The following is a 24,345-nucleotide window of genomic DNA, read 5'->3' on the forward strand; positions in this document are numbered from 1 at the left end:
AACAATATCTCACAGTTGCATTTTGCTTTAAGAAAAATAATAATTTCATAGTCGTTCAAGTCTAGTTCTTAAAAGAGTTCCTTGCCAGGATCACCAAAGCAGATGGACATCATGTATTGATACCACAAATTTTGGAAACTAGAAAAGGGATGTCTAATTTGAAGTCAGCATGTGTCTGACTCCTTGTCTTGAACCATGTTTTCAGTGTTGAAGCTAAGATCATAATCTTTAGTGGTCCATAGGCTGAGGTTCAAATCCCATTTCCCATTGAGAAATGACCCAAACCACTCTGAATAAAGCTCTAACACATTTTCCAGGTTCGGGTTTGCTATAATTTCCAGCTTTTATTTATTTTTATTTCATCATTTGTTTATTAGCTGTGGGTCTTTGTCCAAGGTACTTAATTTCTATAAGACTCACTGTCCACATCGGCACAGTAGTCACCATTTTATTTATTTTACAATATTTATGGAGCAACAGTTATGTACCAGGAACTTTCTAGGTCCTGAAAATACTTAGAGGTGAATGAGGCTTTGTGGAATTTACATTCTAACTGGAGAAGACAGACCAGAGATTTGTGCAGTGGACATACCATTCGTAGCCATCAATTTAGGATACTAGACAAACAACTTCATTTTTTTATATTTCTGTCTCGGTTTTATTTGAAACTCTCATCCCTGGAAGCTTTGCCCGGGTGATTTGGGTCTCTCCGTCTCCCACCCAACCTGTCGCGATGCGGTGAGTGCAGCAGGGAGTCCCAGGGGCTTCAGTCTTCGTGCTGTTTCCTCATTATCGGTCGCAGCGTTGCTGCCGCGACAGCTGCGTTCCTGTCTGCGCAGCCCCCCTTGGTCCAGTTTCTCTGCTACTCTTGAAGCCGTACAGGTCATTCTGCTTCCTGTGAATCATGCTGAGATGCAGAAATCTCAGGGAGGTTCTCCACAACTTCATCACCTCAGCCCTCCACCCACTGGTTTTCTCTTGGGCGCCCTGTGACCTCTGCCGGTCTCTGTCTGAGGTTTAAGGACACGCGTCTTCCATTCTCAGGGCTGCTGATCCGCTCCCTGGTCTCCGCTTCTTTCTCCAGGCCTCCGCCGGGGAGCCGGGAGCAGGGCCTCCGTCTCCAGGCACCGCGGATCCTCTGCCCGCAGCGCCGTCTCCCCCATTTCCCTCTTCCTCCCGCGTGATGGGAAAATTGTCTAGTCTAAGGGGACTCTTTACCTCCTGAGTTTGATTTCTTCCCAACATTCTGGTTACATCCACATGCTCTACGTCACGCCACCCAGAGGTTCTCCATGGTACCAAGACCAAGGCCTGCATACTGCTCGCCGTCGGCGTGCTGCTTGTTTCTGGGTGCTTGGCTTCAGGGGTCGCTCGCTCTGCCCTTTCCGTACCCTCCGTCGAGGTATACAGAGAGCCTCAGGCTTCTCTGGAGACCCTCAGCCCCCGACTCCCTGCCAGCCCTCCCCCGGGCGGGCTTGTCCCACTGGGCCCTGTGGAACCCTCTGCTCTCATCAGCTCCCCGAGGGTCCTCTTCCTGCCCCCCGCCTGGAGAGAAACCCCTGTTTTACGTCACACTGCGTTTCTCCCAAGCATTCTGGTTATAGCCCGGTCCACCCCATTTCACCCAGTAGACTGGGCTTTGGGAAACCGGCAGGACACTCAGGCTGTTTCTACTTCTTGTCCTGTCTCATCTCTCCTGGGGGCAACGCAACAAGGCAGCTACTGGAATTGAGAAAGGGGAGGAAGCGCAAAGACAGAAAGTGGGGGGGGAGATTTCAGGAGGAAAAATGCACATTTAAAATAGCGTTAAAAAACTTTAACCCACCGCCCAAGTAAACAGATGGACGAGATAGGGACTGACTGTAATAAGCGCTTTGAAGGACATAAGCGTGATGATATGATGGGAAGTAAAGGGAGCGGGGGCTTCAGGAGGATCCCTCTCTGGTTCCATTATCTTTCCTGCCTCACCTTTTCCTTCTCCAAGAGGGGTGGACATGTATCCTTCAGAATGCGTTTTGTTACTCCTTGCCAACGGCAGGGAGGAAGTAGTCTGTTACTGTGGGCCGCTGGGACCCTGGCTCACCCTTCATGTATAACCCTAAAGAAAGTGAGAACCTTGATCAGGGGGTCAGCTGCAACTCTCAGGCCAGATCCAACCTGTCACCTGTTTTTGTGGTGATCATGAGCTTAGAATGATTTTTCCATCTTTAAGTGATTGAAAAAAAATCAAAAGCAGAAGAATATTTTATAACATGGGAAAATGACATGAAATGAAAATTCCAGTGTCCATAAATAAGTGTTATTTGAATACAGCCATAATCAAGTATGTATCATCTGTGGCTGCAGTCACTATAGAAGCAGAGTTGCGTTGGTATGGCCAGAAAAGCTTAAAATAGTGACTGTTAGGTCCTTTACAGAAAAAGCTTGCCCGCCACTGATCTGGATGGTCAGGGTCCTCCCTGGCACCACACAGTCCATCTTCTCCAGCGTACATGCCCTCCCACTTGTGGGATCGCCAATGTCAAATTTGTAAACCAGGGAATTCATTTTGTAGACATTGTTTGTGAGGGTGTTATATTCTGATTTGGGATTTAAAGTCTTCAAACGATACTTTTGGGTCTTTTGGAATATAGATTCCAGTGAGTGAATTTGGGAAGAAAAATAGATAATGCTTATTCAACACTTACCTGGTGCCAGATGTAAACACATCACATAGGTTACTTCATTTAATCCTCGTAAAATGCCTATGTAGTAGGTACTATTATTATTCCCATTTAATGGATGATAAAACCAACGCACAGAAAATTTGAGCCACTTAGAAACTTCATGCCGATAATTATAGGTGAAGTCTGGATTTGAACCCAGACAATCCGGATCCAGAGCCCACATTCTTAATAATTATGCTGAATATAAATATGGTAGAAGGTGCTAAAAATACTGCTTCCAACATACCACTTAATTCAGGTTATAAACTTTAAAATTTGCTTTATAAAGTTGTTCCATGGGGGAAAATGGATTCACAATACAGTCGCTAGTATAATTTACAGAAGTAGTTACTTATCATTTGCATCTGTTCTAATTTTGTGGTTGACAAAGCATTTTTAGATGCATTAACTAGTTTACAACCCTGTGAGATAAGTAAATCATTTTACAGATGAAAATAGGATCATAAAAGTAGGAAATGTTAGACCAGGAACTTAAACCTCAATCTTCTGATTTCTAGCCTAGAATTTTTTCCACTATACCTGTCAGGCAAATTTTCATGACTTTTACCATATCTGTACACCAGCTACACTATTATTCACTTAATAATTTTCTGGAAATGGACTCTTTGTAACTTAAATACCTGGTTAACCTTTCATAAACAATAATATTTGTAAAATTATGACTGATTTTTTTCATTTCTGAAGCACATTGTGCTTACTGTATTCCAAGTACACTACAGTAAATATTAACTCATAAAAGCCTCATAACAACCCCGACAGGAAGATACTATTACTATCTGTATTTTCCAGATTAAGAAACCAAAACACAGAGAGGGGTTAGGTGTCTTGCCCAAAGACAAATACCTAGTAGTAAAGCAGGATTTGAACCTCAGCAATCTAGCTTCCAAGTTCTGTCCTTCTAACCCCTTAACTTGTTTGATATGCTCAATGTATTTTCTAATACCCATTAAAATAGGTTCATTGTATTACAATTTAAAATCATCTTGCATAAAGACTGTATTGTACCATGGTGGAATATTCCCGATTATTTCCTATAGCCTCCTGCATAGAAAGGAGAGAGCAGTCTGTTGACTTAATTGGATGTGTTATTAGGGAAAATGATAGTAAATATTGGGACACAAACTAAATACACAGTCAGATACTCGCATAATATGAAATGTAATCCATGAAAAACATGGTGCTTTTTTCTAAATTTGGGGACTTTTATTGTTAATAGGAATCTTAAAACGAGTCATCTTTCCTAAAGAATTCCCTATACAGCACTCCTGTCGTGTGATCGTTCAAATTTCTGCTTAAACACTTTCAAGGTAAGAGAGCAGACCGCTCTTAGAGGCAGTTGACCCCGCTGTCGTTTGGCTCAAGTCGTTAAGGAATCTTTCTGTAGTTGATCTAAAAACTTGCTTCACTAACCTCTTCATTTATTTAGGCTGGTTTTAGAAAGTGTTCTGTGAGTGCTTTCTTTCTCTATCCCTCCCTCCAGCGGATTTACTTTCCTGGTTATGTTTGACATAAGCGAAAGATAAGTTTAGTTTGCCCTCCTGGAGAACTGACCCGCTGCCTGTGGCCAGGCTTGACAGTACCCGTTATTGGGGGGGGGGGAGGGGAAGGATAAGAAAGTCCGCACACACGTCCAGAAGAGAAATCAGTCTGTACCACGTGATCAGGTGTGCTTGTGTTTGTAGGAGTACATATTCTCATACAGAGCAAATCCACGCATAGCTATAAAGTAATATAATTACTTTTCCGAAGTGAAATGTGAAGATGTTCTGAAGACAGTTCATAAAGGGAACTTCCAAAATGGTTTGTGCAGGAAATGGTACGATTAGAACAACTCTGCGGTCTCTCAAGACACCTACTTGAAAGGGCAGTAATCATCTGTGTGCGTAAATCCTCCTGTATTCATTGCAAACCAGTGTCTTTCATCCCGGAGTCATTTTTCTGAGTTGGGTTTTCTGGTTAAAATATTTTCTTAATTTCTCATTTTTTGAATGATATGCAGTAAATGATTTTAAAGCCAGAGAGAGAGAGAAATAGAAGAGCGCTCATGCCTCGCCGTCTCTATCTCTCGCATTTTAATCTATTTGTATCTTATAATGATTTTTTTCCTGTCCCGCAGGCATTTCCTATTCAAAACAGGAACAGGGACAACGCCACTGTTCAGTACTGCAACCCCAGGATACACGATGGCATCTGGCTCTGTTTACTCGCCACCTACTCGGCCACTACCTAGAAACACCCTGTCAAGAAGTGCTTTTAAATTCAAGAAGTCTTCAAAGTACTGTAGCTGGAAATGCACCGCCCTGTGTGCTGTAGGGGTCTCAGTGCTCCTGGCAATACTTCTGTCGTATTTTATAGGTAAGAACACGTTTCTAGAACTCGATTTATTTGGTCAAGGTGTGTATTCGGAGGTTATATGGCATGGGGGAGGGGCTGGTACCGATATATGATAAATCGCAGAGTATTTTAAGTAATTTCCATCATACGTAGATAAATGGAAAAGCTGCCTTTGCATGAGGCACGAGGTCTGTCTTGGACACACAGTAGAGAGTCTGTGTGTGTCGGATTTGTCCCTCGTGAGATATGGGCAGCTCTGTGGCATTTCACGTCCAGGAGATAATTGATGCGCTTGTAGGAGGAATGAACTCTGTGCAGGAATCTCCTTCAGGGCAGTCGATAGGAAGCTCTCTGTTCCTTGCGACGTTACTGTCTTTCAGGCAGCTCAGCTGTCTAGGTGTAAAACCCACCGCTCAGGGCCATCCGCTTGCACTCAGGAAACACTCTCCAGAGAGCCGAGCATCCATAAAACAATGGCTGGATCACATGCGCGCTCCTCTGTGTGGATTTGCCAGCTTTTCCGATGTGGTATCCATCGTGTTCTTTGTCACCCGAATGATGGGAGCTGCTAATAGAAGTTGTAAATATGCCTTTTCTCTAACTGTTTCAGAGCGTAGATGAGTGTTCACACTACTGGAAAGTTGCTTATTCAAGTGTCAGAAATGAGCACATCCGACCTTGATCTGCTTCTAAGTGTAGGGAAAGGCCCACCGCGTCAAAATGCAAATGGTGTCCACTGAGATAAATCACAGGCTGTGTGTTTTGCAACAAGAACAACAGCCAGTGATGCATCCTCAGGTTTACAAAGCGATTTGTGATGCCCCATGAAATTCTGTAGCTGAATAAGAGAATCACAGGGCTGTCTGTAGAATTGGATCACGCTTTGTGGTGAACCAGTTTCTACCATTAACTACAATACTCCTTAGTTATAAATGATGTCCTTTGGAAAGTGAAATAACCATTTTGAGTCACGTCATTTAAGAGGAAAATAGAATTTTAGAGCATGAAGGAAGGAACTTTAGAGATAATTGAGTCAGGGCTGGCAACTCGGTGGCATGTGGAGTACTGTGACTTCCGATTCTTTGACCGTGGCCGACATCGCTAATGAATCCGGGCACCGATTCCCACCAAACCTGCACACGGCCTCGTTATCGACATCACAGGGCTTCGTACAGCCACTGTCCATCACAGAAGAACGCGAGATGAAACCTTTCTGTCTTTTTCAATCTAAGTTAACTCCCTCCTTGTAAAAGTGGTCAAACCAGGTAGCAAAGGGGTTGCCACTTGGCCGAGATCACACACTAATGATGTGCTGCTGTGCCGTTCCATAACACTCGAGGGACACGGGGAACGTCACAACAAAAATCTGTGTTCACAGACAGATTTCTAGTATTCAGCTAAAAAAATAGCCAGCCATTAAGAGCATCTCTTCTGGTTAACTGTATACATTACTTGTACTTGTCAGCAGCGTGCTGCTGAGGAATTTTAAATGGTTTCTGAAATGCACCAGTCACAAATGGGATGTAATAAATTAAGCATATGTATTTGTATGGGATTTTTTTTTTTTTTCACTATAGTACATGCTAAACGGATAGATAAGTACTCTGCAGGGTCGGAATTCAGTGTCTGTGCTGTGGATGTGTGGTCAGACATCCTTTCTGATCTTAAGTACCTGTGTCCTACCAGTTGTTAAATATTTTGAATATCAACTCTGATACCATTTAATTTTATTTACATTGCGTGACTAGGAAGAAAAATAGCATTTTAATGTGAGATCAGATAACTGTTATTTATGAGCCTTGTACTCTTTTTAAGGATCCATCAGTGGATATAATTGAATATCAGACTCCTAAGTAAAGACTCAAATGTTCCTTTGTTTTCAAATTTCCTGTTTTTACTGTTTAGTGGTTAGCATCCTACTTTACGCCTACCAGTACCAGTATCATAAATGTCTCCCTTTGATTTTATCTTTCCCCACATGGAAACATACAAATTATATAATTAATATACTCACGTACTCTTGTTAGTTTAACAGATATCTGTTGAACATCTGTTAAGATTTACTTTCTGTCCTAGAAATTAAGGTGATACAATCCAGGTGTTATCTGCCAAAAAATTACTTTTATCATCAGAGAATTATCTCATCATTTTATTGCTTTAATTAAACACAAATATACTTAGAATTTTCACTGGTCCTCCTGTACTTCAATAACTAACACTCTAACATAATGGTTTTTTGTTGTTGTTGAGATCAGGTAAAGCATTTCATTTCTGCATCAGTTAGCATGATAAATCTTTCTGAGAGTGAAGATACTGCCTTTACCCTTGAAAAAAAAAAAAAATAGGACACTTCTATCTCTGGGAAGGCTGTCCTTTTCTGTTGAGTGTGCGTGTAAAGCAGAGAGGGAGATCTGTCCAGCCAGATCAGCCTGATAAACCCCACAATCAGTGGGGAGACCAATGTCATCATCACATTGACCGCACAACCTTCAGCAAAAGGACAGCCATCCTTAAATGTTCTTGTTTCCATTCCCTTAGAGGTCCCCTTCCCTCATATTGACTGTCAATATAAAGTCAAAGCCTTAAGAAATAAGTAAAATAAAAGGCCTGAGAAATTATTTCTCGCCTAGAATTTTCTTTCTCACCTTCCAGTAAGGTCATGAGAAGTTATGAGATACTGTAGCGTTAACAAGTCTCTTCTCTAAGATAAAATTATCTCAGGATAGTCAGAAAGGGAGGCAGGGACGGGGACAGACTTTGCTGTTTGGTTGTTTTTCCTGTCCCTATAAAAACTTTCAGAGACTAAAGAAAGGCCAAAAAAGAAAGTTAAAATTAATTCCCACAGGTAAGTGTTATATCTTTGCATAGGTAACCACTGCTAACTTTTTGGTGTCTGCCCTTTCAGATATTTCTCGATGCACATATCCATCTAGAGTCCCATATTTTTAATTCATTTTGTACCAGACTTTCTCATTTATCATTCATTAAACATCATTTAGCAGCTATTTTTAATTAACCGGTTTCCAGAAAATGCAGTGACTGTTTTCTTATGCACGTGTGTGTGTGTTTATATGTGCAGCTGGGTTCCGTCGATCAAATTTTTGATCGGAATAAATTCTTTGAAAGAAATTTTCTGTGCCAAAGGGTAGGCAAACCATGGCCAAGTTACCCTCAGTTTACACAAGTACCAGTCCACTTAATATCAATATTTGTAATCCTTGGCAATCTCTTAAATGAAAACATTTTACTGTTGTTTTCATTTGTTACTCGTCGTGCTGAATATCTTTTCAAATACTTATGGACCATTTGTATTTTTTTATGTATGTGTAGGAATAGCGTAGTTTCCCCCATTTTTCTATTGGGGCTTTTGCTCTTTTTGGGGGGGCAGTTGCACGGGTTTATTAAGGATATGGATCATTTGTCGTATGTTACATATTCTTCCGATTTATTATGAACTTTGTTTTTGGTTGTATTGCCATATACCATATAGAATTTTTTAAGTAATCAAAGTTATCAATTTTTTTCTTTGTAATTTCTTTTTTAAAATATTTATTTATTTATTTATTTGGTTGTGCTGGGTCTTAGGTTGCAGCCTGCAAACTCTTAGCTGCAGCATGCATGTGGGATCTAGTTCCCTGACCAGGGGTCGAACCCAGGCCCCCTGCATTGAGAGCACAGAGTCTTAACCACTGAACCACCAGGGAAGTCCCTTTCCTTTGTAATTTCTAATGTTCGTGTTATACCTATAAAATTCTTATTTACTCCAAGTATTATTTTTTAAGTCACTTAAATTTTCTTCTGGTACTTCTATGGTTTTTCAGTAACCATTTTTAGGTCAGCATTTTTCCGGGCGCTCCACTAGGTGTTAGAGGTGCAAATTAGCCCTTCATTCTAGAAGCTCTCAGTCCAGTGATAAAGACATGTATGCAAACACACTTTGAACAGGACATGCTTTCATAGCAACTTGATCCGAATGAGCAAATAAAGAAAAGGAAAGGAAAGAAGGACACACTTACTCCTGTGGCTGAAGATGCTGGAGAAAGACTTGGTCTAGCAGGTGATACTTGAAAGATGAAGAGGAGTTCCGTTCACTAGGTTTGACGTCAGAATGATTGGTGGGAGATGACCTTGAGAAGAGGTCATCCAAGGCATGGAAAGGACGAAGCGTGGAATATCCACAGTGGTGTGCGTGGAGGCTCACAGTGTGCCAGCACTGTGTATGGACCACCTCCTTTCATTTTCCCAGCAACTCCATGAGTTATCATCTCCGTTTAACAAATAGGAACCTACCGCCTAGAGAGGCACTTCACCTGAAGTCACATAGCCAGTAAGCAATGGAAGCTGGACTGGAAACTACCAACCACCCCAGGACACTATACTGCCTCCCATGGGTTTTTTGAAGAACTGAAAATAGGGAAGAATGAAAGCATAGCAATGAAAAAGGATCACATTGATGTTTTTCAAAGATTGCTCTAGTGGCATCCCTGAATATGTAATTCGAAGACAGAAAGTCCAGACTCGTGCTTTTCAGACTTGAATGTGCCTAGGAATCATCTGGGGATCTTGTAAACATGCATGCTCTGATTCAGCAGATCCAGCGTGAGAACCGAGAGTCTGTATTTCAAACAGGCTCCCAGGTGATGCTGCCGTGGTCCGTGACCAGCACTGTCAAATGTGATGCTTAATGACGGAAATGTTTCTACACGGTCCAGTTCAGTAGCCACTAGAAACATGTAGCTGTGGAGCCCTTGAAATGTGGCTGATGCAACTAAGGAACTGGAGTTTACATTTTATTATTATTAATTAATTTGAACTCACAGCTACATGTGACTGATGGCTACCATTTGGACGGTACAAGTATGGACAACCTCTTACAAAACTAGTCTAAATGAGAGATCATGAAGCCATGTTGGGATAGGGAAGTGAGCGGAATTGAGAAACTATAACTGACTCATAATAGAATAGATGTGCCATGATTTATCATATACCAATTCTTTTTTTTTTACATTATATTTATTTATTTTTGTCTCTGTTGGGTCTTCGTTGCTGCACGTGAGCTTTCTCTAGTTGCGGCGAGAGGGGGCTACTATTTGTTGAGGTGCACAGGCTTCTCATTGCGGTGGCTTCTCTTGTTTCGGAGCATGGGCTCTAGGAGCGCGGGCTTCCGTAGTTTTGGCACGTGGGCTCTAGAGCACTGGCTCAGTAGTTGTGACGCACGGGCTTAGTTGCTCCGCGGCATATGGGATCTTCCCAGACCAGGGCTCGAACCCGTGTCCCCTGCATTGGCAGGCAGATTCTTAACCACTGTGCCACCAGGGAAGCCCTCATATACCAATTCTTAAAAATCAAATGCTCAGGCCCATACACATGGCAGATCTCTTTTCAGCAGGGTCACGTGTGATTTTCTTTAGATCACTGAGCTCCCAATTAAAATCATTCTCTGCTGCATTAATGTTTAAGTTGATGTGCCTTTGGATGATGAAAATTCTCCTGATTCCCAAACACAAAGGTTGAGTTCAGTGATACAGACCGATCCAGAAAATACCTGTCCCACTTCTTCTGGGCCCTAATTTACTCATTCTTCTCCTTTTTTTTCTAAAATCAGAAAAGGATAAAGATGGGCAGTAGGCAACAGTTGTTCACCAGAGAACGGGTAGAAAAGAAATAGTCTGTTGGTTACTACTGCTTCCGCTTCCGCTTCTGCACAGTTACAGAATGAGAAGGTGTCTTGATTATTGGTCTTTACTCACAGATTGCTCTTTTTCCTGTGTGGGAGATACCCTGAAATTTTGATGTTCTACACATTGAAATATGCCCAGAAATCTTATCATGAAGTGTAAACGTTACTGAAGCGTTATTAAATACAGATCAAAATATGTTGGAATTGCTATGTTAACACCAATTAAAACTGCAACAAAGTCAAGTCAAACTTCAGATAACACCGTTATGGACATTTAACCTCGTTAACATGACCATATACTGCTAGCAGAGTCTGAAAATTCACAGAATTTCCCATTAGAGTAGTACCCGAAGTATTTGCACATGTAATTTAAAATTTTTTATTTTTATTTTTGGCTGCATTGGGTCTTTGTTGCTGCGCACGGGCTTTCTCTAGTTGCAGCTACTCTTTGTTGCAGTGTGTGGGCTTCTTATTGTGGTGGCTTCTCTTGTTGAAGAGCACGGGCTCTAGGCACACAGGCTTCAGTAGCTGCGCCACACAGGTTCAGTAGTTGTGGCTCACGGGCTCAGTAGTTGAGCTAGCTCGGTTGCTCCGCAGCATGTGGGATCTTCCCGGACCAGGGCTCGAACCCCTGTCCCCTGCATTGGCAGGCGGATTCTTAACCACTGCGCCACCAGGGAAGTCCCTGCACATGTAATTTAAATCTAAGGAAAACTAGAGAAAACAAAAATCGTACCAAAATACATTATGCTAGCATATTTTCTCAATTTGGGACCCTTTTGGCCAGGTTTATTCCAACCAATAATCCCTATGGCAAGTTTTTTTTTTTTATAACAGCTTATTGAGATATAATTCACCTACCATATAGTTCATCCATTTAAAGTATACACTTCAATGGTGTTTCATATATTCATACAGCTTTGCAACTATCACCACAATCAACTTTAGAGCACTTCCATCACCCACAAAAAACCCTATATCCCTAAACACACACTTCATATTGCCCTCCAAAACTCCAGTAGTTTTTTTTTTCCCACAAAAATCTGAACTTGTAAGGGAGTGGTTTGTGGGCTCATTTCCCAATGACAAGAAATAACTCAGCCTTGTTTTTCTCATGAACTTCTGACATAGGCTGCTAACCAAAGAACTACTCACATTTTCAATATTCCTTTTCAGAAATACATATGTAGTTATTTACTTTGAACAGCTGCTACCAACTGATTCCTAAAATGGATGTTGTCATATGTCTGCTAAAAAGGCTATTTAACAACATAAGCATTCCCTAGATCAAGCAAAACATAACCTGTCGAATCCAGGTTCATGGCAGTGATGATTCCTTAGCAGTTATCTGTCCTACTTCTGTGTCTATTTGGATTTTATGAACATTTTTGCCTCTCCTTGTACCTACCTTGAAATTGATTACGGTACTAGCTATATATATGCAACTCAGGGTCAGGAGGAAAAATAAGCCAGCCCTTTATGCTTCGTGAAAAGTCAACCATTTAAATGTAGATGGCAAAATAAAATGTGTTGTGACATTCTTTTTTCTTTTTGGACATGTCTTTATAATAAAAGTGCTGCTTTATTAGGTTCTAGAACACAGCCGAACAGTGAATTACATACCATTTTTCACTGCAGCTTCTTCCCTAACTCCTAGTTGTATTACTTTTAGAAAATGCATGTTGTCTGAGATGGAATGGTAGCATTTTAATACTAATGTGGTGTCATCCCAATGTAGAAAAAATATATATCATCTGTATTTTAGAGAACTGAAGATTGTAAACTAAAAATTTTTAATCAGTATATCAATATTTTATTTTATCCTTGGATACATGAAATTAAGAACATTTTAAAACCTGATTCAATGGTGAATGATGGCTCAGAATAAAACAGTTTACCTCTAGGAGAGGAGGAATATAATAAAAACATATGCCTGCAGTCTCTGAGTCTGTAAATTCAAAAAGGAAAAAATGTACTACAAAGCCAGCCTAGACAGGTGTGGTTTTCTCTTCATTAAGGACAGCACTTTGTATAGGTGAAATTGTGCTTTCATATAGGTACACTGGTCTAACACCCACAGAAATTTTGGCCATCTTGTCATGTTTGCACTCTATCCTGACTTTCAATAAGAACTCTGTTAATTTGTAGAAAATATTAGTTTTCTATGTCTAACATATCATATAGAAAACTAGAAAAAATGGAGAGATCACTTAAAATTCAGTTCATTCTCCAGCCAGCTCTGTATAATCATATCAGTGACTTCTGAATTGAACCTGAAGTGGGAAAAATCAATATATTGTACACCCAGGGTTTTTTGACGTTATAAATTTTTTCTTGCTATTTATTAGCACAACTTAAAAATGTGTAAAGTTGATCTTAATATTTATTTATTACTATAGAGAAAAGGATCACTACCAAAATCAGGAAATTATACAAATGTAGAACGTACATTCTTCCTCCCCTCCCTAAAAATAATTTATTTACTCTTAGCTTGATATGAGTTCAGCTAAAGTAAATAATATATGGGAAATACTATAAACAGACTGTATTTTCCGTTTAAATATAAGAATCTCCCTGACTTGAAAAACGTCCAAGGGCGGCAACAATAAGCAGTACCTTTAAAGTCAGCTGAGCTCCAGTTTGTGCCACACATAAATATCTTGTCTGTAAAATATGGGGCTGTTTTCTCTGTTGTCGGATATCGTTTTTGCAGAATGTAGCAACATCTCCTGACTAATGACAAATAGAAAGCATAATGCAGTATTTACCATTTCAGTGCTATGTTGCATAAATATTTAATTGGTGCTGCATATGTCATTTGCTTTTACATTAGTGGTACCGAGAGCAGTGTGCCCCGAGAGAAACACCTACATCCAGAGGAGTGAAAGGAAAAGTGACTGGCATATGTGAGGTTAAAAAAAGAGCTTGAGAGATTGCTAGGAATCTTAGGAGTGAATTCACTGTAAAAACTCTACATTCCATTGGATCTATATTCCAACAAAGGTCTCATCCTCAAGTAAAACAGATCAAAGAAAGTGCCAATGTGTATAGACCCCTTTTAGTTTATTGTTCCTACTTCATTTTAGAATGTCTACAGACTACTCACACCTTGTCCTTCTTCCTTAAAAATAAGATTCCACAGTTTCCTTAGTGGCCTAATAATATAACACCAGAAAAGGAAGTGACCCTTCATCCATCCATCCATCCGTCATTCATTCATTCAACATTTATTTATTGAGACACCGCGATGGATACTGCAGCGAACAACACAGTCCTTGCTGTCTTAGATTATATCTCAGAGAATGCAAACACTGAGCGCCTAATTATAATCATGATGACTAGTTAAAAAAGAGAAATAAATGTAGAAGACTAGGACAGTGCATAAAACGCAGTACTTACTGAGTCTGAGCATTAGAGAAAGGTTTGCCTGCTAAAACCAGAATAATAAGTAGAATTATGTGTTTTGAAAAATGCTGACATAAGAACACATTTTAAGTGTTACCACATAAACTTAAATGTGGCCCCAAAAATCAATTCTCAGGAATATTAAAACCAATACATTGTGATATAGTAAAAAAATCTAGATGTGTCTGAGGGAAAAAAAGTTATGATATTCATTGATTTTCTTTGTCGAGTTAGTCTGGCTAGAGCCCTTTTGGTAGTTAACATCTAGAAGTGGAAAGAAATGTTACTTTGGATATTTGGGGTAACCAGATTTAAAATTTCCACACGAATTTTTAGTCTGTTTTTGTTTGTTTCTCCCCCTTAAGTTTAGATAACATACTTCCATGCTTTAAGATTTTATTTACGAAGTATACCCAGAAAATAGTTTTAAAACTGTTAAAAGAAATGATATCTCTGGGCTCTTTTCCAAACATTCATGAGTACTCTATTAACCTGTTTTGAAGACATTCTTAAACCACGTGTTTCCATGTGTCAGAAGTTGTTTGGAGACAGAGGTCATGTCTCTCTGCATTTGAGAACCACAGAGCTCGGCCCATCCAATTTCCATTACTGAGTTGGGCCTAGAAGTGGAAGGAACATTACTTTGAGATGCTTCCATTGGACATTTTAAGCACACATCTTACAGCAGGGGTCCCCCAGCCCTGGGCCGTGGACTTGTACTGGTCTGTGGCCTGTTAGGAGCCGGGCCCCCCAGCAGGAGGTGAGCAGCGGGCCAGCGAGTGAAGCTTCCTCTGCTGCTCTCCATTGCTCCCCGTCGCTTGCCTTAATGCCTGAACCATTCCCGCCCCCCCGCTCCGCCCTATCCATGGAAAAATTGTCTTGCATGAAACCCAGCCCTGGTGCCGAAAAGGTTGGGGACCGCTGTCATACAGTGAATCAAAGGACAATTATACTTTTTAGCTAGAGCCACTTCTGTGTAGTACTAATTTGTTTTGGGAGAAAATATTCAGTGTTTTTAAAGATCAGAACTTCCAGTCTTTTCCTGAGCTGTTGGATTTCATCACTGGTGACTTATCCAGGTTTCCAAAGAAGCTCGTCCTAACGCTCCTCTCCTGGTGGCTTTCTCCATCCGCGAGGCTGGCATGGTGTTGGCGGGCTCTCTCCTGGGCTTGTCTTTTCTCCCTAAAGCTTTAGCCACAGGCTGATCCTTTCGGTCTCCTCCTCTGCTAGTGAGCTCTTTCTCCCCTTGATTGCTTTCATTTCCCAGGGCTGTAGAAGGGTACCCAAGGCTCCCTAGAATATTACTGCAGGCAAAGCTGGGACATGAGGCCCTTTGCTCTGAGAAAAAAAAATGTTACAAGTGCTTTTGCATCTTGCAGATTTTTATTTGTTTTTCCCAGGCATTGCCTTTCAATTATTTCCAGTATCACAGTCAATTTAATTCCATTAAACTTAGCAGGAATCGAATATCCCTCCTAAACACTGAATTCACAGAGAAGAGTGACATAATCTTTACCACAATGATCTTATGTGGGAAAAAATGATGTCAAATTTGAATATCACATTACAATATATTTTTAGCATGCTGTTTATAAGTACAGAGCCTCAAAGCAGGAAGATTTGAGTTTGTAATCCCACCTCTGTCACTTACTAGCTATGAGATCTTGAGCAGGGTACTTAACCTCCATAAAACTGGGTTTCCTCATCAGTGTAAACAAGATTAGTAAAAGTAGAGCTCTTCAGAATATTTAATAAAATAATTATTAAAGGACCTACTGTATAGTACAGGGAACTATTTTCAATATCTTGTATTAACCTATAATGGAAAAGAATCTGAAAAAGAATAGATATATATGTATAACTGAATCACTTTGCTGTATACCTGAAACTAACACAACATTGTAAATTAACTATACTTCAATTTTTTAATGGTTAAAAAATAATAATAATGATTACTGTGCCTATAAAAATGTAAGTGCTCAGTTGATTTTAGTGATATTATTCCTGGTGACAACCTAGTAAAACAAATATTATTATCCACAGTTTTTAGAAAGAAAAACCTTAGGCCCAGAGATCAGTGACCTGCCTAGCGTCAAAGCCAATCAGTGTTTAAACAGGGACCATGATCCAAGCCTTTTTATTTTGAGTCCAGAACTTTGTTCCACTATATCATAGGGCATTGTTTCTCATAACATTTAAGAATTTACAGGTGATGCATGGACAGGAGAATAAATAAGATGGAATGACAAACTGGGATATATATTCCCTTTTGAATTCTTATTCAGTTATATCAGATCATGTCACATGAGGAAGATCTCAGTAGATGTTCCCATGTCATGACACCTGTCAACACTTCTTTCACAAATAAAGAACGGTTTTGCTGGCAATAATTTCTATGTAATTTTAATAACATAGTTTACAGTTTACTGTTTATTCTTAGTGTTGCTTTCCATTTGTATAAGAGATACTGATTTTTCCTTTAAGGTAATACTGTAAAAATTTCCTTTTAAAATAAATGTATTTAAAATTTTAAGTCAGTAATCTCAAGGAAAACTAAATTAAATATATAAATATAAAAATATTTATTTATAAAATAACAATACCATAGAAGGTTCACAATCATATGATAAAGGTGATAAGCACATTAAAAAAATGTATAGGGATCACTGCTGAGTGGACCGAAAATGCTGTAGGTCTTTACCATTGGGTCTTTTAATTTCATTCTGGATCCTTAATCTTTTCATTACCTACACTTGTAGTTTTAACAGGCTAGCTTCATGATGTAGTTTGTGAGCCTATGTGAGTTACATAGAATTTGTACATAAAACCTAACCATATTATTTCAGTCATTTCAAATCACAAATTTTACCAGTATTTTCTATTTTTAGCATAAAGCTATTGTTAGATGCGTTTTACTTCTTCAAGGAAATTCCTTATGATCTCAGAAAAGAATCACATATAGAGAAGCAATACATGTTGAAAGTGGGAAAGTGGGTCATTTATTTTTTAGGAAAGGAGCCTGAGACCACCACATACAGAAGCCAGTGGACAGCGAGAGCAGTCTCCAGGAGATCAGAGGTGACTTCCTCTGTGTGTTGCTTTGAAATAAATTTCCACAAATGCTTCATAAATATCCATTAATTATAGTTAAGTTCATAACCGAGGAAAACTGTTCTCCAAGTGAGCCCTGATGAATGGGGAGCACCTGGGACACTGGCTTCCTAAGATCTTTTCCAGCCCTGCCTGATGAGATGAGATGGTCCAGGCAGACTCATGGGATGTGTTGAATTTACCGCTACCTATGAGGTACCAGAAGTGGTGACATGGACTCTGCATCACTCTGCTTTCACAGGCAACAGAACTTGATAGGGCAGACACTGACCAAGTCTTTGTTGATGAATGAATGCTGAACAACAAACTACTTGAGCTGGTTGTGCCTGGATTCCTGGAGGGTCATTGATTTTCTTAAAGTTGTCACTTGACAACCATACGCGTGCGTGCTCGCACGTGCGCGCACACACACTCACAGTTCATATTCTCTCTTTCAAATGTGACTTCTCAGGGGAGGGTGGACTACGATGAAAGGGATGTTTTGAAGGGAATGTTTTTCTGGGTTTCGCCATAGTTTAATATACCAGCCTTCCTCTAAGAGTCTCCGTATACCTAATAGTTGGATCTTTTAATGATGATGATTAAAGTGTCTTAAAATTTCAAAGAATTGTAATTTTCGGGTCTATTCCACTTTTTCCATAAAGTCAAAACAAGTCAAGGAAAAATTGTACGCTTAAGTAGGTCATTAACATCCATATACATTTGTTGCATAAAAGTAAGACATAGCTCTTAAATAACCGTTTTGGAAGAAAGGAATCCAGATGAAAACTGAGTCAGTACAAGCCTTTGGATAATGAGCAGATCCGTGGGGTTTCAATTCAATGGTGAAGCTGCTAATAACTGTCACTAGTGAATCCTCTGTTACAAACATTTCATGATAACAACAAACTCAGTATTTTGGCAAGCAGGGAATAACCTATAAATCATGTAAATGATTTCGTTCTGTATTTTGAATGTTCTTGGAATAGGTCCTCTTACCATATTCTTTAATGTTGACAGCTGCTACCTCAAAGATTCTCTAGCTTATTGATAATGACTGGCCCCTTTGGGCAGTTAATCACGATGGTGAACACTTTATTCTTTACATTCGTTTGGAGAAGGAATGCTTCTTTCATTCAGAGAACAGAACCTGAAAACAAGAGGAAACTAATGAAACACTAGGAAAACAATCTGTTTTATAAGTCCCGACTTAATTCCCTTGGTGACAGAAACAACAGCTTGATTTTCATAAGCCTCTGTCAGCTTCAGCACTGGCTGTCAGGGCAGCTGGAATTGCTATTTACTAAGCAGCATCTTTAAACGTATTACACTGACTCTACGTAGTAAAGAAAAAAAAAAGGCAATGAAATTTAAAAGAAGAATTTTTTAATATTATCAGTTTTAAAAGAACAGGAATCTAATATTCTGGCAGAAACACACCTACAGAGCTGAATCACTGTCTAGGCTCATCAAGACATTTTGATAGCCATGATTCTCCTTACCCATTAATGACACATGCCAAAAAAGGATAGAAGGGAAAAGTACACAGTATAGAAATATAAAATGTCAGCAGTCATTCCTTACTTCCCTTTCCCCCAAAAAACTGTTATTTCATAAAGCCTCTGATTTCCAGTGTGTTATCTTATAATAATGTTCAGAGAGCCTCGCTACGTCAAGTGTTAGTTCCTTGAATATCAAAATATCCTATAGGTGGAATAATTCCTTTTTTTAATGATAATTTGAGCACATATTAATAGGAAAGCATTCAAAAGAAGTATTGACTTTAAAATAACCACATTTGGGTCAAGAAGGTACAGACTGTTGAAATAATATCAGCCTTAAAAGTTAATAACAAATAACAAGGGGTTCGAATGCCAAAATATTGCCTAACACATTCCGCCAACATGTGTATGAACACAGCAGGAAACCCAAAACAAAAGCTAATTTATGGAAAACTATGTATTCCTAATGACAATTTAGACCAGTAGGGGTCCAAGTTACAAACTGCAATCTTTGCATGAGATGCTTTCATTTTACATTGAAAACTTGGCTGCATTGTGGAAGCATGTATCAGATCAAATTATTGCCATATATTTAAGAGTATCCTTCTTATTTTTTCTGTAAAATCTAATCATTGCACATGTGCGTCATGTATATTTATGTATTGATGAAATTGAAACATAAAGTGAAGAAATTTTGCTTTCAAAACCCAAGATACCCAAGGAATCGTTTGCATAAAATGATAGTTTGAGCCCATGCAATTTTACTTTATTTTAAAGTGAAAACAAAGGAGCAGCTACATTGGTATTCTAATATATTGATATCTTATTGATGCCAGATGTTTTTTTTCCTATGCTCAATGATTTAGCCTAAATATTTATATTTTAAAATATTATATTGACATATCATACAATATAGAGCTGGAAGAAACCTTTAAGATCGAGTGCAAGCTCTTCAGATTTTTATATAAATAAGATATCTAAGCCTCAGAGAGGCCCAGGGACTTGCCAAGTTTCCACAATCAGTTAGAGCCAGAATTGAGACTTGGACCCAGGTCTCTTATGATATAAGCTAAAGGCTCCACAAGATGCCACAGACAATCTATGTTGAAAACTGTGTTCTTAAATAAAAAAGATCAGATTCTGATTTTCTTTTCCTGCAACTTCTGATAACATGTTCTTAATGATTCTTTCTCAGAAAGATAACTTTGCGGGGGGGAAACGTACCATGGTGGTTGTGAGGTGAATTATAAGACAGGAGAGCTTTAGACCTTAGCTTGCCAAGATGAACTTTAAATGTTTTGGAGGCTAACCCCAAGTGCACTGCAAACACTTTCAGGATATTTTTTAGCTTAGTTTTTCTTACCAGAATCTGGTTCTCATGTTATCTCCTATTTTTTCTCTTTGTGAGAATGTCTGCTTGATCTTGTAATATTAAATAGCATTTAGCCAATAATGGCAGGCATGCTAAGAGCAAGATTTTAAGTTGCCGAAACCTCAGAGTGTACCCTTCAGGGTTCTGGTGGCATAAGCTGGGTTCAGGTTTCTGATGGCAAGGGTGCTTGCTTCTGTGTTCACTTCACAACATCCCCTGTAATTTGCTCCAAGGTTCTGGCAGATTGCTGGACCATGTCACCAGCTGTCACCACCCCTTCTTCCCATTCGTATTTGGCAGTATCTGGGAGCACAGGCATGCCAGTAGAAATAATAGTAGCTGTGATAACAACTTCAGTGGCATGGTCCCCAGAGACAAGATCAAACTCTGGCACCTTTTCTCTCAACAAGGAGCTAAAAATGGCACTGAATTTGCTCCTTGGTGATATATAATTTTCTTTAATTATACATTTTGGTTTCAAGTCTTCCACATGCTGGCTTTTAAGTATCAAACCAACATATATTGGTTAAAAACAATGGCATGCCCTTTTTTCTATGGCGAGGAGGTGAAATAGCTAGAATACCGTGGATTCCTCTCATCTCCATCAGCCTTGAAAAATAAAAGGAATGGAAATTTCTCTCACTTGAATGGTCTTTGAGCCTGAAAGAAAATTTCTTCATAAAATTTCACTGGTAGATATTCACCATCATATTGTCTCAAAGTTATTTCAGTTAATGAGGTTTTTTAATTAACATTTATGGAAAGAAAACAAAAATAAGAGGTTACAGAATGAATGTTTTTGAATGACATAAGAAATATTTTAAACATCTTGAAATTGGTTACAATCTAAGAATAACGGAAAAAAAACTAAGAAGATGGGTGATAGTATAAAAGTATGCTCACGAATTTTGTAGATGACAAATGTCAGATACTACAGCTGATTTAAAAGGGTTCTGACTGGGAATCATCATGGAAATCCATGTTCTCCTGCCTTGAGAAAAGGGAGGAATTGCACTAGGTGCCTTCTAAAACTGCTTCTGACTGTCACCAATCTCAGATCCTCTGTTGTCACCCCTATTTCTCAGGAACCAGGCTACAGAGATCCAGCCCTCTAAGAGCAACTCTAAGCAAAATATTGAAAAAGCTGAGTTACATATTAATTACATATTTCCCCATAACTATCTTCTCCCATTTTTCCACAGCTAACAGCCCGTACTTCTATTCCCTTCCCCCACAAACTCATCTTTTTCCCATCAAAGTACCTATGTTAACCCCCAGCTGCAACGATCCATTTCTGCTTCTCCTACAGCCCCCCATTCCTCACAGAAGGTAAAAAATTTATTCACATATAAGGTGGTATGTTTAAGGTACAATAATATAAAGTGTTATGGCAGTGTAGAATAGATATTAATTCCAGGGAGACTTCATAAAGAAGTGTCATTTGAACTAGGCATTAAGGTGTTGGTGAGATTTCGTCGGGCAGAGTTTGAGGGAGGCACCTTGGAAACCAGGGATTATGAGGAAAAAAGGCACGGAAGCAAGAGAATTAAGGGCATGATCTAAATGGTAGGCCAGCAAATCTGGCGAGCTCGTGGGGTCTGTGATATCTTCACACTGTTGTGCAACAGATCTCCAGAACGTTTTTCATCTTGCAAAACTGAAACTCAATAAACAATAACTCCCCATTCCCCCCCATCTGCAGCCCCTAGTAACCGCCATTCTACCGTCTGCCCCTTTAAGTCTGACTATTTTAGATGGCCCATGTAAATGGAATCAAACAGTATTTGTCTTTTTGTGACTGGCTTATTTCATCTAACATAATGTCCTCAAGGATCATCCATGTTATGGCATGTGGCAAGATTTCCTTCCTTTTTAGGACTGAATAATATTTCATTGTATATTGATATATATACACGACGTTTTCTTTATCCATCTCTCCATCATTGGACATGTGGGTCACTTCTACCTCTTGACTGTTGTGCATAGTGCTGCGGTGAACGTGGATGTGCACATATCCCTTTGACACTCCTACTTTCAGCTCATTTTGAGAAATGGGATTCTGGATCATATGGTACTTCTAGTTTTAATTTTTTGCGGAACTACTAAACTGTTTTCCATAGTAGTTGCACCATTTTACAATCTCACCAGCAGTGCACAGGGCTTCTAATTTCTTCACATCCTCACCCAGCCAAGTTATAATGTTTTTAAACTACCAGTCAACCTGGGAGGGCCGTGGGCTGATAGTCATTAACCCAATATGTGAACTTGTTTAATCCTATTGCTTTCCTTCTGACACCTGAGATTTACACTGATGGAAGCCTTTCCTCACTCTTCCTTTTCTCCTACCTGATGGAGTCACTGCCGTCTGTCTGCAGTGGGTCTCTGCTCTGTGTGTGCGTTTATTCTGGTTCTCGGGTGGGGGAGGGGCTGTAACAGGCACACTTGCCTCCGCTGCAGCCTCATAGGAAGGAATGCCTGGGCGCCTTATAGAGAAAAGCACCTGCAGGGAGGGTTTAGGGAAGGTAAAAACATACATTCTTCAGCTAAGCTATGTATCAGATGGCCTACTTTCAATAAAATATTTAATTCAAGTATAATATGTAGTTAGAAAAGTATACAGAACATAAGTGAACACACCAGTGGAACTACCTCCCAGACAGAGAAGTAGAATGTTACCAGCTCTCCAGAAGCCGCCATGGGCTCTCCCAGTCATCACCTCCCCACTTCTCCCTAGAGAGACTCACTCTGGGGGCTTTTACCTACTTTTGAAGTTCATACACATGGACTTAGTCAGTATTCATGGTTTTTGTGAATGTGTTCTCTTGCTCAATATTGTATTTGTGAGATTTTTCCATATCATTGCATCTGGGATCGGTTCATTCATTTACATTGCTGTGTGGAATTCCATTGTATGATTATTACTCTAATTTGTTTGTCCATCTTACTGCCAGAAGACATCTGAGTTGCTTCCAGTTTGGGGCTATTACAAATATTTCTGTGAACATTCTTGTTCATGCTTTTGGTGCCATGTGTATACATATTTCTTTTTTTTTTTAACTTGGAATGTGAATACAGTTTATTAAAATTATTGATATTGTTGGATTCAAATTTCTCATCATACTCTTTGATTTCCATTTGTCCTATTTGCTCTTTTTTTAAATTTTTATTTTATTGGAGTGTAGTTGTGCTACAGTGTTGTGTTAGTTTCTGCTATACAGCAAAGTGAATCAGCCATATGTATACATATATCCCCTCTTGCTTGGATTTCCTTCCCACTTAGGTCACCACAGAGCAGTGAGTAGAGTTCCCTGTGCTATACAGTAGGTTCTCGTTAGTTATCTATTTTATACATTGTAGTGTGTATATGTCAATCCCAATCTCCCAGTTCATCCCACCCACCCCCTTCCCCCCTTGGTGTCCATACGTTTGTTCTCTACGTCTGTGTCTCTATTTCTGCTTTGCAAGTAAGTTCATCTCTACTATTTTTCTAGATTCCACATATATGCAGTAATATACAATATTTGTTTTCCTCTTTCTGACTTACTTCACTCTGTATGACAGTCTCTAGGTCCGTCCATGTCTCTACAAATGACCCAATTTCGTTCTTTTTTATGGCTGAGTAATATTCCATTGTATATATGTACCACATCTTCTTTATCCATTCATCTGTCAGTGGGCACTTCGGTTGCTTCCATGTCCTGGCTATTGTAAATAGAGCTGCAGTGAACATTGTGGTACATGACTCTTTTTGAGTTATGTTTTTCTGTGGGTATATGCCCAGTAGTGGGATTGCAGGGTCATATGGTAGTTCTATTTTTAGTTTTTTAAGGAACTTCCATACTGTTCTTTATAGTGGCTGTATCAATTTACATTCCCACCAACAGTGCAAGAGGGTTCCCTTTTCTCCACACCCTCTCCAGCATGTATTGTTTGTAGGTCTTTTGATGATGGCCATTCTGACCAGTGTGAGGTGATACCTCATTGTAGTTTTGTATACATATCTCTATCGGATATACAGGCAGACTTTTTTTTTTTTTTTTCGGTACGCAGGCCTCTCACTGTTGTGGCCTCTCCCGTTGCGGAGCGCAGGCTCAGCGGCCGTGGCTCACGGGCCCAGCCGCTCCGTGGCATGTGGGATCCTCCCAGACTGGGGTACGAACCCGTGTCCCCTGCATCGGCAGGCGGACTCTCAACCACTGCGCCACCAGGGAAGCCCCAGGCAGACTTTTGTAGACA

General features: G+C 39.7%; 1 protein-coding gene across 8 annotated transcripts in view; it reads left to right on the forward strand.

The window, feature by feature from the left end:
- TENM3 (teneurin transmembrane protein 3) overlaps positions 1 to 24,345 on the forward strand; it is a gene marked incomplete at its 5' end in the record, with an annotated part of 440,276 nt that overhangs the window by 270,893 nt on the left and 145,038 nt on the right. For all 8 annotated transcript variants that reach the window (XM_079726500.1, XM_079726501.1, XM_079726502.1 and 5 more), the window contains one exon: positions 4,843 to 5,081. In XM_079726500.1, coding sequence (XP_079582626.1) covers positions 4,843 to 5,081 — 239 coding nt within the window. The remainder of the gene's footprint in view (positions 1 to 4,842; positions 5,082 to 24,345) is intronic.

This window comes from Hyperoodon ampullatus, assembly GCF_949752795.1.
Source record: "Hyperoodon ampullatus genome assembly, chromosome: 20".
NCBI lineage: Eukaryota > Metazoa > Chordata > Mammalia > Artiodactyla > Ziphiidae > Hyperoodon > Hyperoodon ampullatus.